This window comes from Planococcus citri, chromosome 3, assembly GCF_950023065.1.
Source record: "Planococcus citri chromosome 3, ihPlaCitr1.1, whole genome shotgun sequence".
NCBI lineage: Eukaryota > Metazoa > Arthropoda > Insecta > Hemiptera > Pseudococcidae > Planococcus > Planococcus citri.
In genome coordinates, this window is record NC_088679.1 from 303,876 (window position 1) to 320,589 (window position 16,714).

The 16,714-nt window shown below is 41.4% G+C and overlaps 1 protein-coding gene across 6 annotated transcripts in view; it reads right to left on the reverse strand.

Annotated features, from left to right (window-relative positions):
- Nucleotides 1-4,088: 4,088 nt before the first annotated feature.
- RhoGAP19D (Rho GTPase activating protein at 19D) overlaps nt 4,089-16,714 on the reverse strand; it is a 41,062-nt gene continuing 28,436 nt past the window's right edge. For 5 of the 6 annotated variants that reach the window (XM_065358388.1, XM_065358390.1, XM_065358386.1 and 2 more), the window contains 2 exons: nt 11,438-11,649; nt 4,089-8,840 (listed from right to left, as the gene is read on the reverse strand). In XM_065358388.1, coding sequence (XP_065214460.1) covers nt 7,935-8,840; nt 11,438-11,649 — 1,118 coding nt within the window. In that variant the 3' untranslated portion in view covers nt 4,089-7,934. Of the gene's footprint in view, nt 8,841-11,437; nt 11,650-16,714 lie in introns of those variants that run through there. The other variant, XR_010557922.1, reaches the window with a different exon arrangement.

The window sequence follows — 16,714 nt, forward strand, 5'->3', positions numbered from 1 at the left end:
TCCAAAAGTTCAAAGTTTTCGAGGTTATTGAACTTTAAACTTTTTTTTCACAATTTTTCAAAATTCAATATCTAGAAAACGGCTGAACCAATTTTGATGAAACTTTGCATACAACTAGGCCTTTACCGTCCCTACAAACCAAAATTATCACCACGATCCAAAAGTTTACAGCTTTTGAGTTATATCGAAAAAACCAAAAAAAACTTATATATATATATATATATATGAATACACGTACCTAGTACCTTGGTGGTGCCCGGGTCTTTTATGGTAATTGTGGTGCCCGCGTACATAGAGGATCACATATATATGTATGATAAAGGTGTTTTGGAGCAGTTTATTTTTTTTGCGGTTTTTAGTCATAGTGGTGCCCGTTATATAAACTTGGTACTTGTGGTGCCTGCCTCAAAAATTTTTTTTTCACCTTAGAGTGCATTTCATCAAATTCTACATCGTTTTATATAAAAAGACCTTGTGGTGCCCGATTTGGGCGCCACAAGCCCAAAACCGGGCACCTCAATGACTACGTATACTTAAAACGGGCACCACAATGACTAAGTTTAAATCTATCTATATATAAACCTTATATAAGGAAACCTGAATTTTCGGGAATGGTCGTATCGTGATCCCAGACCCTCAAAACGTAAAGAAAAGTCACTCCCCGACCCAACTTCCACCATCGCAACAAATACAGTACTCCACTTTTCTTAAGAAAAGTCGGTAAAACTCCACCTTTTTTGAACAAATTTCGTACATACAAAGTGTTAACAAACAGTTTTGATTGTTTTGAATGTTTGTCAGATAGAAATAGACGCAAGAAGTGCATTTTTTATTGGTTTACACCAAATGGAAAAAAATGTTTAAATTGATCACTTTTCAGAAAAATGTATTTGCATATATATAATGAAATTTTAGTTTTTTGAGAATTACTCAAAAACTAAGCACTCTAGAAAAAAACTAACGACATTACGTCGATTGGAAATTTAATTCTCTACAACTTTGTTATCGAGAATTTTTTTTTTGGACGCTTCCTTTCGCCTCCACATCAACTTTAATGAAAGGTTACAACTCAAAAATGTTTTCCAATCATTGAAATATTTCCTCTTTAAGATTTTATTTTTCAAAGTGTTCTTATACTAAATGAAGGTAGGGTACCAGATCTTTAAAATGAGGTGCTATTCATTCCTCACAATTAATTATAAGTTGATGAAAATAATGTATCAAGTTTTTAAAAAAAAGAAAATCGCTCTCCTGTAAAATTTCACTTTTTTGAGATGTGACCTTATTACTGCCGAGGTGCGATTTGTGCCAAAAATTGACTCGTCGAAATATGCGCGTCGCGTCGGCGACTCTCGCTTTTGGCTAGGGGCAGTTTTTTGGCACGGGGAATTCATTTCTGGTGTCAGATTGTCGCAACGACGCTTCCTTCTGCTCGAAAATGGCGCGTTTTTGTGCTCGAGATGAGCTGGAAAAAAATTGTCAAATTTCACACTTTCAACTCCAGCTTTTGGCTAGGAAGTTTTCTGGCACAGGGAATTCGATTCCGGCGCCCAATCCCCGATACGCTGCCTCCTTCGGCTGCAAAATTGCACTTTTTTGAGTTTCAAAAGTGACGTCAAAAAAACCACCTTAATTGGTGCTTTTAACGACGTTTTCTCACTCATTCGTGGTTGCATTGAAATACGAACGTCATTTTCGGGTTCAGCCACCTTAAATTAGTCGGAAAACTTTATTAAAAGTGTGAAATTCGACATCTTTTTTTCAGCTCATTTTGAGTTCAGAAAATGGGCAATTTCCAGCTATTTCCAGTAGAAGAAAGGTGCGTATCGGCGCGGCGATTGGACGCTGGAATTGAATTCCCTATCCCAAAAAACCATCCTAGCCAAAAGTTGGGGTCGCTGACGGGCATCGAGCAAAAAAGCTGAATTTTGTGCTAAAAATTGACTCGTCGAAATTCCGGGTCAAATCGAGTTGAATCAGAGGTCACCGGGGGGGGGGGGGACTGTTTGCGACGGCGAATTCATTTCCCATTTCAGATAGTCGCCAGGACGCTCGCTTCTGCTGAAAATTTGCCATTTTTAGAATTCAAAATGAGCCAGAGAAAAGTTGTCAAATTTTGCATTTAGCTCAAAAATGTGCTGAAAAGTATGGAATTTATTTTTTCACGTTATTTTCTGACCAATTCGAAGACGGTTATCACATAAATGACGCCTAGTTTGAGTACTGCTTCGCAGTTGTCGCGGAAATTCGAGTTTTTCATGAAAACTCAAATTTCTCGCAGAGTGACCGAAATGTTATCGCGATAAAAATGGTTTTCTTCGAAAGAAAAATTGAAAATTTTTCGACGAAGGAGCGTCCGATTTGAAAAACTGACAACGGAATGGAATTCGGCGACCCGGAATCAGTTAGAAATACCCGTCAAAACCTTGAAAAACGGCCTATAGTTCGACCAAATCGGCAAAGTAACGTAATACGCGTATAACACGGGTGTTAATAAAATTGCCTAACTAGTTTGCCGTAAATACGATGCGCATTTGTTCCCCCCAAAAAAAACAACTTTTCAACTTGGTGGCCCGATCGTGAGGAAATTGTGGTTGGGGGGGGGGAGATTTGGCACAGAGAATTCATTTCCGCGGACAAATTCCTTCCATAGTGCTGATTTTCGGTGGAAATTGTCAATTACCGGCCTGAAAATTGAGCGAAAAAATCGCCAGTCACCAGTTCTGGAGGAAGGTGCGTGTGCTGTTGAATCGCGCGATGCCGGATTTGGTGTGGCCTGGCCGAGCTCGACGCAGTCAAATGACGTACAACTTTTTGAGAATAGAAAAATCGCCAAAAGTGCACGGTTGACGGTACTCGAACAGGCGTTATTTCAACAAATCTGATACCCATCGAGCCATCCGCGAGAATGTATGTACTCGTAGTACGTCTACGACGAGTCGAATTTACCTACGGCTACATTATGTTTTCGGAGGAATGTCGAATGTTGGGTGTTGCTGAGCAATGTACCTACTCGTAGTCGTAATAATAGCAACGGATCGAGGCGGACAGTGCGACACTGTTACCACGACAACCATTTAGTCTGCGCTCACTGTGGCTCACTGCTCAGCATCTGTATCTAGCTAGGTGTACGAGTGCGGGTGCGGGTGCGGGTGCGGACTGCGGGTTCTCTCACCTAATCGATTTTGTTTCGAAAGAACACCGCCTCACCAGTCACCATCGTCGCCTACGTGTAGGTAAAGCATGAATGTAATGTACGTATTTACCAGTTACCTACTGCTTACTTGTTGAACAAATTGTATCGGCCAATTCAAATTTTCACAGTCCTGCAGTATTCGCGAATACATTCGAAAAAAAAAAACGAATCAATACCTACGAATAACCTCCGCCTCTTCGACTGGCACGAATTTTACTCGTTATCGTTCACCACCTAATTTATATAGGTACTAGGTATAGCATGTATTGTATACTTACCTACCTACCTACCTACGTAATATACAGGGTGGACAGAAATACTCGTATCGTGAACCCCAGAAATTTCATTAAAAATATACTCGTAGGTTGGCAACGTGAACGCCGAACGGTTAAATTAAGGAACTAAGTTAAATAGATGCGTATTATGGTTGGTGGAGACCATGGAGACTTATCATCTCACTCTCAGTCCAACAACCAATCATACGCTATCATTATTACTCGTATCATTCACTGTGACCATGTGACCATGTGACCAACCGAAATACACGTACACACATTTAGCAGAAAACTTTTCTTTCTGTCCACACTGTAGGCCTATCTATTTTTTCGTACTCGTACTTACTACGGTTTTTTTCTTATTTTCCCGATATTTTTTTTCATTAGTAGATACTCGTATTAGCTCTTCTTTAATCAAAGCCTCGTATTTCACTTGGCGGGCGTTTGCCCTTTCCGTCAATACGTTTGCTGATTGTACCTACCGTACATACGAGTAAAAAAAAAAAAAAAAAAAAAAAAAATGGCAGAACCCGAACTATTAATCAAACAGGATGCACCTACGGCTAACGTAATGTGTCTCGTACGAATGCAGATTATGAGAAGAAAAAAAACTCGCATAATAACGTTATACTATATTTGCAATAAGTATTTCGCAAAGTGTACAAATACAGAACGCAACAACACGACATAGAAATATTACAAAGGTACAGGTACATAAGTATAAGGTACATATTAGGTATAAATAGGTACAAGTAGCAACGCAACATGGGAAATACCGGGCGCGGGCGCGGGGTACGTATTCGTAAAGGTACGACTACGAGTAATGCAGTTGTAGTCCTCCTACTGGTATACTCGTATTCGATTTGCGTACTCGTAATAATGATATGGTACAAATTTTTTGTAACGCAACGAGACGAAGAAAAGTAAGACATACTCGTAGGTAAGAACGAAGACAAAGTCTATCGCATTTCAATACACCGACAACATCGACATAGGTATGGTAGGTCTACGGACGCGGCGGCGGCGGTTGGTCGTTGACCCACACACACACACGAGTACACCATAGCTTCGTCCGCGAGTTGCAAACTACAAGTAAGTATTTTGAGGAATTCCAGTCAAATGCGAGATAAAAATTTCGAGTCGTCGGCAAATTTTCGGATAGAAAACGAATACTCGTACATATACGTAATACGTATTACGTACGCAATACGCATCTGTAGCTAACCAAAACGTATAGCCAGAACGTCAACAATCCGAAATCCGCAATCCGCAATCCGCATACCTAAAATTCGATACGGATACTGAAATTGCAATATTGCCTACCTGTAGGTACGTATATTGGCCTAAGCTCTTTACTCGCAGACGATAAATGGTAAACCATACGTAGATTTTTAACCTGATAGGTTGATACGAGTATTACGGAAGAACGACGAGGTCGTGGTCGTACTTTCTACCTATTCTCATAATACGAGTATAGGTACCTAAGTAAAAAAAATAAATAAATAATAATTGACACGATTAAATTCTATTCGCTCGTACATTGATTGGTAGCTATCCGCCATACGGTATCGGAATGAGGTACTGAATAGTGAATTACGTATCATATACCCAGACCTAGACGGTAATACACGAGTATATATAGGTATACAGTATACACGTATACAGATACACTATGTACAATCTGTACAATACATAGCCGTTGAGCCACATCACATCACATCACATCACATATACATACTCATACACATACACATATAGGTACAATGTACATATAGACATACAAAGATTATAGTAATATTACATAAATAAAGGACGACCACACAATACACGACATACGAAAACAAAACACATCATCATTTACATTAATTACATTTAGGTACATTCACATTCACATTCACATTTACATTTACATTTACATTTACAAGCATAGGCTAGGAATATGAGGATGCAGGAGTAGGAAACAGGTAAGTATGTGTTGCATTACACGTGCAACCAATCAACCATATCATAGCTGATAGTATGTACTGTATCATTATAAAACGATAAAAAAAAAAAAGGTATATAGGTTAGGTTCAAGAACGGAGATATCGAAATTGTTTACTCGCAATCGTGGACCATGGACAACGGGCCACTAGCCAACGTATCAAATGTACCACCACTAAAACACAAAACAAGAACAAGAAGAAAAAGAAACAGAAAAAATGGCGGAAAGAAAGAAGGAAAGACGGACGGACGGACGGAAGATAAGGGTAGAGAGGGTAGGTGGACGGATGGAGGACAGGCCAGAGCGCGGCGCGGCGCAGCGTATAACAGTGGTGATGAACAACAGTGCCAAGTGCCCACGGTTATGGTATGGTATGGTGTGGTGTGGTGTATGGTACACTGGTACAGTACAGAGACAGACAGATGGACAAGTAAACTACCTACCTAGACCTACATAGCGAGTGATGGGCGAATAGGCAATGTATGTAGTACTTATACCATAATATTTTTATTTTCACGTGTAGTACAAAAACATCCGAGTACTCGAATATCCATCTATATTCCGTATCAGGCAGAAGTACAATATGATATACATATATGATATAATACGCAACACAACACGTACACAGTACACAGTAGGTACACGAATAACGATGAAAAAGTAAACAGTAAAATTAATAGGAACAAAACAGTACGTACTACTACGTACACGTAGCCTATAGCACAACGTACGATGAAAATACCGCAGCGCAGCGCAGCGCACAAAAAAATGTCGAAAGACTATACGTCTTATTGGCCCCAAATTGCAAGACACCTCGTAACTCGTAGGCATATCGTTTACGTAACTCTTATATGCACTTGTACCTCTACCTACATCACATTTAAACTAAAGGCACGAGTACGAGTACGAGTAAGAGTAAGAGTAGCCAACGTTGAACCAATTGACCGGTCGTCGCAAATACGAGTAACCAAAATCCTCGAGTTCAATCGAACGAAACAAAATGGCCCGCTTCCGCTTCCGCTTCCGCTTCCGCGAGTACGCAACAAAAACTAATCGCTCGATTCAAAATTCTTATTCAGTCGACTTTTCGTATGTCGGTATGTACGAGTATTTGTATGTAATTATTCAAACGCCCCCACATTCCTCTGCAATATACTTTGTAACGCTAACGCGTACTCGTTTATCACAATACGAGTACCACAAAAAGTGATTACCGATGCGATAACCTTTACATTTAGTTAACTACTCTTAACATCATCGGTCATTGTCATTGTCATTGTTTTGATTTTATCGATGGCGCCATAATTCGCGAGAACGTAGAGCGTTTGCGCGTAAGAAAACACAAACACAAGGCGGACTATGGCGTATTGCGTAGCGTGGGCGCGGGCGCGGGCGCTCCCAAAGGGCTGTAGGTATTTTTTAAATTTTTATTATTCACTTCATTACGATGAAAATGAGCCGAGCCGAGCCGAACCGCGCCGCGCCCTGCCTGCCTCACGGTACCGATGATGCGCACGTTAAGTTTAAAACATACTCGAATATATGTATTAGGGAGGCGCGGCACGGCGCGGCGTGGAATCATATCTAAAAGCAAAAAAAAAAACGAAAATAGCTCCTAAAACGCGTACGTAGACGTACCAAAAAGATTCACATAAGCTACAGTGTTGCTTTTCGTTCGAGAATAAGCTGCACTGATACCGCAGCCTTTTTCTTTCTCTCTTTCTTTTGTATAGTTTTGTTTTGGGGAACGCGAGACAGCGAGAAAACGAGCAAATGAAAAGAAACACGGTTTTGGATATGCCTAACCACGATAAGAACCGTGTTTGAAGTCATTTTAAAATAAACAAGTACGAGTACGAGTATAAAAAAAGGATTAAAATACGCTGATTTCGAAAAATTGGTTTGTTTTCCGAGGTAAGCGTAAGCGTAAGCGTAAGCGTAAGCGAACAACCATTTTACGCGAGCGATAAAAGGACGTAAACTGTGTGGTGGAGTGTGTACGAGTAGACGTAGAGTAAATAAAAACATGGCAGCTGCAGCTGCAGCGGACGAGTAAATACATACTCGTACAGTCGCACAGTCGTACACCTACACAGTACACAGGCAATAAAGACCAAGACTAGTGTTATGAAAAAGTGTAAGCGGGACGCGACGGATAGAAAAAAGATGAAGGGGAGGAGGAAGAAAAGACGAGAAAAACAGTCATTTCGAGGAAGCCGCCGCCGGTAGACACAAATTATACAATAGAAAATACTCGTAATAGGTACGAATACATTTATACATACTACGTAGACGTACTACACAGTACAGTACCTACCTATGTGTATGTAGATGTACCTATGTACGTACGTACTGTACTGGCGCTTGGGGCTTGGTTCGCAGATTGGTTGCGGCAGCCGCAGCCGCAGCCGCAGCCGCAGCCGCGCAGCTGGAAGTATACGAGGTATTGGCGGATGAATGGCTTCGTCGTCGTTGGGCTTCACACGTGAGACTCTAGCGGAATTTTCAGCAATCTGGACACGAAATTGGGATCGGCTGTAGTGGTGACGAAACTCGTAGGTCTGACGACTACTTGGACCAGAAATTCGGGTGCGGAGGCGAGCGCAGCGGCGGCCGCTTTGGTGGAACTGAGGTCCGGCGAACTGGTTCGCCTTTCCCTGCGATTTTCTTTGTCCATCTGACTGGCGTCAGCGGCGGCGGCAGCCGAGCGCTCGTTCTGGCCGTGCAACCACGATACCTTGTCGAAATCTTTGGTACCGCCGACGGTGTGTCTGCGTTTGATGTTGCGGCATTTATTGGCGCCGTTACGTCTTTTCATTTTGCCTTCTTTATCGGCCGCCGAGCTAGATCCGGAGCCGACGCCGCCGCGAATTTTCCGGCTGTTTTCCATTTGCGTATGTTGCCTGCGTTTCAGATTGGTTTCGGTTTTTTCGCTTTTCGTCAACGAGTCTACTCTTCGCAGCTTGATGGCTTCGGCGTTTCTTATCAACATCAAAGATTCGAATTTCGACATCTTCGTACCGGATTCGTATTTACGTGTATTCAACGAACCGGATCGGCGTAGTTTGATGGCGGCCGCGCCGTCCTCTTCTTTCAGCGATTCCGATCTACGCAGTTTCACCGAATTACTGTAGAACAGTTTGCTTTCGCGTTCGCCGCGTTTTACCGCCGCGTTTGGCAAAGGCAAGCGGTTTTGCTGCGATTGCATTTCTTGCAACACCGAACGTTTCCAATTATCGCAATTTTGCTGTATCGCTATCGCCATCGCCGCCTCCGAATGCGACACCGACACCGACACCGACTCTTTTTCGTCCACCTCTTTTTTCTCCTTCTCCTCGTCGTGCTGGCCATTCTCTTTGTCCGTAATATTCGTTTGCTGTATTTTCTAAAATTCAAAACACAACAATATGTGTAGGTACTAGGTAGTAATATCGAAGCGTGTGTAGAGTAGGGTGGTGGACCGCGAAAAAAAAATCGAACCATTTCGATCAAAGTTTAGTGGCTCGGAAAAAATTTCAACTGCATACTGGTACAGCAGGTTTCCCTGGACGAAAGATGCGACTTTTCAAAGAAGCGACGCGACGCACACGTCCGCCGAAACCATTACCGTCGAAATGCAATACCTAACACACTATACGTATTACGTATTACGCCTGCCTTACGCCTTACGCGTATGGTTTTACAAAATGTGTAAAAATTTGAAAATCGCTCGTTTTTTTTTTGTTTTTTTTTTTAGCGAATTCGCGCGTATTTTGAAAACTATTCCGACCGAGTACAGTGGTGCAAATTTTTCCCCTCACTATGGCCGTTAATTCCCAAGATTTGAAAAAATTGCTTCAATTTTAGGCTATCGTTGTCGATTTTTTTAAAAATTGGCAATAATAATGACCAAAAAATTGGGGGATCCGTTTGTTTCGCCGCCGCCGAAAAAAGGTCAAAAAGGTCAGTTTTGAAAAAGCGTTCGTTTCGCCGCCACGGTGAAAGATTACTTAATGATAAAAAATGAAATTATGTTTGAGAAAATTATCAGTACGTAGAAGGAGCATTCAAAAACTACTGAGACCAAGACCAAGACCATAAAACATCAAAAAAATGCGTATACTCGTATTTCAAAAAAAAATTCAACTTCCCACTGACCCTGTGCACAAATTTTGGCGAGTCTACAACTTCGCGAACGTGTTTAAGGAGCTTTTACAGTCGACCTGTATGAAAATCGCCATATCTCAGTAAAACAATCGCCTCGAAGACATTTTTTTCACCTCAGAAAATGGCGCAAACTCTAATCAAACACACCGCGACAAATTAATCTTCCTATACTCGTATATCGTACGTATGTGGCCTCGAAGTAGTCCAGAGGCTTTTCTCGATTACTTGAGACATGTTTTTGAATATTTTGAGTAGGTCAGATGAAATAAGCAGCCATTGATTTGAACACTTCCCTAAAAGACCTGGACTACTGCCTTCATTACAGAACATCTCTCATTCACCGCGTACTTATCTATGTACGAGTAGATGTACGAGTATGTACTTCTTCTTCAGTTAATTTCATGTATACGAACGTACGCATGTACGAGTATATTACGTATCTACTCGTACTTCCCATTCACTTGCATTTCATGTGTGAACAGATGTGTACTACGTAATATATCACAGTGGCAGTGGCGGCGAAATGAACGCTTTTCGGCGAAACAACATGTACCCAAAAATTGGTACCACTGTAAGTGTATTCTCAACCACTGGATATGTTTTGAAACGAGGCCAATTTTTTTCAGAATCAGTTTGAGTAAAGTACGGGCTGGAGCGAAAAAAACACCACTTTCTGAAATGCCCTTTCTTCGAGAATCCATTTATTATAACGTATGTACTCGTAGGTACGAGTGCACGAGTGCGAGTATCTGCTCGTATCTTCTCTGCGAGAGAAGCTCGGAAGCTCGGAAGCTAGAATGTTTTTGGACTACTTCCTACTGCAGCTACACATGGCCTCTACAGAATTTGGTCGGTACATTACCCCTATTTATGTACTCGTACGGGCGGCGGTGGAGTGAAAAAAAAAACATACGTAATTACGTGGAATTTCGAAGAAAATCCGTTAGAAAGTTGGCTTCGAGTGGTGGGTGGTGGGTGGTGGGAGACTACCGAGAAAAAATACGAGTATGTTGATCCTCGTAGCTGCGAAGGAGCTGAACCGGTGCACTGGTGCAGTAGTACTCGGAGTCGGAGTAGGGTGGATTTAGGGGAAAAGTGGGTTTTTACCATTTTTGGCAAATGGAATCCGCGGATACAGAATTACGACCTCTAAAAATTTAACAACTTTGAAATTCGATACCACTATTAGCCCTGCGCTCGCGCTCTACCAAGCACAAGCACAAGCACAAGCACTCGAAGATGGGCGGATATTTCACAATTTGCAATACGGAAATTTTTTAGCGGAAAACTAACGCTGGATTCGGTTTTTAACGGTTTAAAAATCACGCTGCGCCGATAAAACGCTTTTCACGCGGTTATTTAGATAAAATTTTCAAAATTCGTGGGTGAGAAAAAAAAGTGAATTTGGGCACGGGCAGTTTAATCAAAATTAGAAACTCGAATCGCAATTTTTCCGAGGGGATGGCGCGCAAGTTGCACCATCCAAAAGTGGAAAAATACGAGCAATTTTTTCAAAATTTACCACGCTTCGGGGGAGGAGGAGGACCGCAGAAGCTCAACTCGCAGCTTCCTGCCAACTCAATGTAGACATTCTCACTGCTTTTTCCCTACTCCCTACTCCATCCTGATGTGTAGGTAGAAGTACTAGATAGGTGGTACTCGTGCTCGTGCTCGTGCTCGTGCTCGTAATACGAGTATGTAAATGTATGTAGTTCGCACCTCACAATCTGCACACGCTTACGAGTATCGATACCAGCAATAGGCAACATTCACGAGCATACTCGCTATAGATAGAGGTATATGTAGATTGTAGGTAAGTATGTCTGTATCGCTTACCTGGATCGAATCAATTTTACACGACTTCTCCACGTTCCTATGTAGGCTGGGATCACGAAAAGACATATTTCTGTCGACCTGCACTCGATTTACGCATTCGGATCTGGAATTAGCATCGGCTTGGCCGGGGTTTTCGCATAGCGACGAATCGTTGGACAACGATTTCAATTTCTTGTCAAAGGTCGAAGTCAAAGTCATCAATAAGTCGCAACCTATAGGTAATACAAATACATATTTGTAAACATTACATACGTATGTAATTGTAAATACGAGTAAAATACGCGTTTGAAAATCTGCTGGCAGAAGGCAAACGTACACGGGCGGCGCGGCGGCGCGGAATCGTACGCATCACGGAGGACTGCGCAACGCGACACGGCATTTTTAAATCTGCCGCCAATGTTTAAAACGCCGCGCCGCGGCCGGTGAAATGTGTTTTGCACGACAAAAAAGGCCGTCATTTTCGTTCATAAACAACGATGAGGTTCCACGCCAGACGAAACTCTACAATAAAGTACTAGTACACAATACACATTATGTATTACATTTACGGACGACTACGATTTAAAAACGAGATAAGCAGTTATTCGAGCCAAAATAATTTCATACACGACAGAACATTATCATTCATCAGTTCGATTACGGCCAGTGTACCGAGTACCGAGTACCGACTTTACAGTTATATGTATATACGAGTATTTTGTACAATTCGACAAAAACTCGACTGAGTTTTTTTCAAAAAAATTTGGGCAATCAAATTGGCCCGAGCGAAGCGAGGACAAAAGCTTTGGAAAAAGATAAGAATTGATAATGAAATATATGATTTTGAAAAATTTGAATTTTCGAAAACTCTGAAGCGAAATTATTGCCGCAACTTTTGTATTTTCCCAACTTTCACGGCTCAGCTTCGTCCCTCAGGTCAAAAGCATTACTTCTATAAACAGCAATTTTTTACATAGCTACTTGTTTTTTTTTTGTTTTTTGTTTTTTGTTTGTATAATTTTAATATTTTTCAAACGTTTGTTTCTGTCGGTAAAAATACTCGTACCTCTTTTTTTGACGGAAAATTTTTGTCCCGCATGACCTTATAGATATTACGATAGTTGAAACTAATAAAATGTCGCGGTCGTGAATTAGTCGTGATAATGGCTTTTCTGCCGTGAAAGTGCCTATGCTTGTCGCGCTGACGCCCTTTTTTGCCGTAGTCTAAAATCGCACCCGTTTAAAACGCCGCGCCGCGCCGCAATCATTCGTGAGATCGTTCCCTGTGCCCGATGGGCCGATGGGCCGATGCACCGTCACCGAGGTGAAATTCGGGCGAGACAAGGCACGGCCGCGGCATCCGCACGAAAAAATCTTGCAAAAGTAAAAATCTGAATGAAACTAGAGGAGGAGAAGGGAGGAGGAGGACCGACGACGCGATGCGACGCTGACGTAATTTTTGGTTGCAGCTAACGCACGCACGCACGCAACGTGCTCGTACGACGCGACGCGACGCGACGTAAGTTCACAGACGAGCATCGATGTTAATAAAATTGCCTAACCAGTTTGCCGTAAATACGAATACGTTACGTCGTTACGTATTCGTATTTACGGCAAACCGAGTATGCAATTCATTCGACATCTACGCGCACTCCTACGACGCGACAACATCTACGAACGGTCTTTTCAAAACTACGGCGAATTGGTTTTTCGCTGGATTTCCATTTTTGACACTTTCTTCATCTTTCGTCTTGTAGGTAGCTAGAAACCTACAATCGTGAACCCCTAAGAAAGTTTTTAATTAAAAATATACGTAGGTTGGCAATGCGAAATAGATGTTTTTTCACTACCTTTTTTCAACCAACTTTCAGAATGTAATCACTCGACCACCCCCCCCCCCCACACACACACACACACACGCACACACACACACACAAATTGACAAAATCAAATTTTTCACAGGAAAATCTTTTCAAAAAATGTAAGATTTGTAGGTATTCAAATTATTTTTTAATTTCAATCAAATATATTTTAAAAAAAACAAAAAAAAAACAATACAAATGAGCTCATTACATACGTTATAAGACAAGGTGTCTTGTCTACTGTCTAACAAAATTTCAGATTAAAAAATCAGGACTTTAGCGGGACATTTTTCAAACACCAGAGATTTTATAAGAAAACGGGGCTGGGACTGCTGGGAGAGGGCGGCAACATTTTACATTAGAATTTTTCGCTTTTCCAATGTCTTCAAACATGCCAAGTTTTTTTTTTCAAGCAAGCGGATGTCGAAAATATAATTTTATCATTTCAATTTTCTATTTTATATTCACCTTAAAGGTTCTTGATAAATACGATGTAATGAAATCGGGCGAATAAAAAACTTTTTCCAACGTAACAAGTTTTTTAAAAATGTGCAAAAATTTAATCGAAAATTTGAACGACATTTGGGAAAAAAATATACCAATTTTTCGAATGAAACTGCGAGTTTTAATGATTTCTTCTTCGAGCCTGGAATCTTTTAGTTGCGGAAAGGAGAAACAAACGGAGCCTGGCAAAAGCTTTTGAAAATCAGTATTTAGAGAGGTAAGTACTCGTATATGTAAGAAACGATGATTTTTCATGCGGAGTTAGTTACTCGTAATTATAAATAGTTTATTACTTCGCTTCGAAAGTTTAAAATTCAAATGATTTTTTTTTTTTAATTTAAAATCGAAAAAAAAAAATAAACAAGCCCGAGCGAAGCGAGGTCAGAAGCTTTCAAAAATGTGTAGTTCAAACTCTTAAAAAGTCGACAAATGAGCTCTTTTCTACGGAATACTCGCGAAGATGGAGAAAAAAGGAACGAATTTGAATTTTTTTCATGTTTTCACTACGGTACCTTTTCAACAAAATTCACTACTTTCACTACCCATTTAAAAAAATCACTACTTTTTCACTACTTTCACTACCTGTTAGATACCTTGATTTAGCGGAAAACGTTTTTAGGGGTTCACGATATTTCTGGGCACCTTGTATGTATGTAGTGTACTACATTAGGTATATGTAAATACTCGTACGTACATTTAGGCTACTACCATATCGAATGATTATTTTCGAGCGCCTTGACGGGGTTTTCATTTGCACAGGCAACTGCTGAATCGCGTGGCGTGGCGTGGCGTGGCTCGTAGGTAGAGCTAGAGGTACGTATCGTAATCTCGGGAGTGTTTTCATTCGATCGACTTTAAAGTTGGTATAAAGACTCGAGTTGCGGAGGGCGATAACCCTGAATTTTTCAGTAGTAGGGCTACCTACTTACTCGTATACTCGTATGCCTCAACATTAACCTTGAAATGCAACGCTCCATTTCCACGAAACGATGAAAAGAACCAGTGCGGTAACCTCTACTGTACCTCTACCTACGAGTAGTACTCACCTATTCAAAAATTTACACATCGAGCATAGGTATTAGGTAATTTTCAAATTTAAAAACCTATATCCCTCGGCAAATTACAACTTTCCAAGTCAATCGATCGAATACATGCCAAGATGGTGTGTCTGTGTACTGTGTACTGTGTAGTAGGTACTAATTGCGATGCAACTCCTGAAAAACATAGGTCTACCAGCTACCTACTCGATGTAAGAGGAGTTGCCCCACCTCCCTCCCCTCCCCTCCCATCCCCACTCCAGACCATTTACCTTCCGTTCAAATGCTTATTGCAGACTGTACTCGCCACTCGCCACTCGCAATACGAATCTTTCCAAAATGGAATTATATAATACGTAAGTACACGTAGCCTATGCCCGCAAAAGCGGACGCGCAAAACCTCGAATTTAAATCAAACCTGAAAATCATTTTAAAACTGAAGCGACATATCGAAAAAGACAACAAAAACATTTTTTTAAAAAACACACAAGTATAGTAAATACAAACGAAAGCGTTAATTATTTGTTTCGTTGGTAGTTGGTACAGTCGACAGTCGACACTCGACACTCACTACACGGCCACGGCCACGGCCACTGCGCGTAAATCAAAACATAAACGTATCCGCGTATCCGGACTGAATTTACAGGGGTGGTATCTTTCATCTGTCGAGTTGAATATACCAATTAGAAAAAATTTCATGCTCCTAGACCGTAAGGAGGCGGTATGGGGTCTCAAAGTTGAGTTATTTTCGAGAAGGTGGAGAGGGGGAGGGAATGGTGTTTTTTTTAGCCCGGACGGCGAACATGCTCTTCAACTGCGAGGTACAATTTCCGAAACGACCTTGAAAAAGCGCATACGCGTACGTACAATTCCCGTTTTCACGCGCCGCGCCGACTCGACTCGATTCGAAACCACTTTCAGTGCCCAACAGGTGACTCTGAAGTCTAAAGTTGAGAAATGGGGAAATTTCAAATTTTTCATATCTTAAAAAGGTGAAATGGCTCGCGTCAGAATTTCGGTAAATGCTGAGAGGAAAAAAGGCTATAGGAACCGGCGCGGCGGTGTAAATATTTTGAAAATTTCTTTGAAAACGGCTATACGTTGTGTTACAATAGGTAAATACGAGTAAGATGTAATTCGAAAATTGTAAGAATACCTAGTTTTTTCGTATGTACCTGGCTACGTGCTACGTGCTACCTGCTACCTGCCTTAGTACTAGGTAGGTCTAGGTACGTATCATTATTATTAGCCTATTTTGTCAACGCGGGGTCCTCGAGAATTTGCACAGCAAGCATTTTCGGAAGTGAGCCAACTTTTAGATTCCATTACTCCGCCTTCGCCTCCTTTTGATCTTGGCACCTCGATTAGAATTTGGTTCAAATCCGCGATAGGTACCTATTTCTTTTCTTTTTTGCTACTACGTAGGAGTAGTAGGTACATTCGCGACTAATTTGTCTTCTTGCCACCGCGCTGCCACGCTGCCGGTTACGTTACGAAGCGTTAGTAGCTAGCTACGAGTACTATAGGCGTCCTAATAATTTACTACTCGTACACGGATTACGGATACGCATCAATTGCAGCTTTTTAATGGGTTTAATCAAATAGCCACTGCCAGCCAACACTGAACAGGACTACAGGTGTCGGCGTCGGCGCGACGTCTCCCATCAAATACGCTCGCTTACTTCGGCAAAAAACGCCACGCCGCGCCGCGCGCCGTTTATCGCAATCCGAAAAATACCGCGTAATATAGTCGGTTTACAAACTCCCAACATGGTCGTACTTTCCAACGCTTCGACGTTGAAATTGATGTTTTTTTTTTTTTTTTGCAAGAAATTTCCCCGACCTAGCTGTTTCCACGAGTGTACTAATCTGTTATCGGTTAAAGATTATTTTCA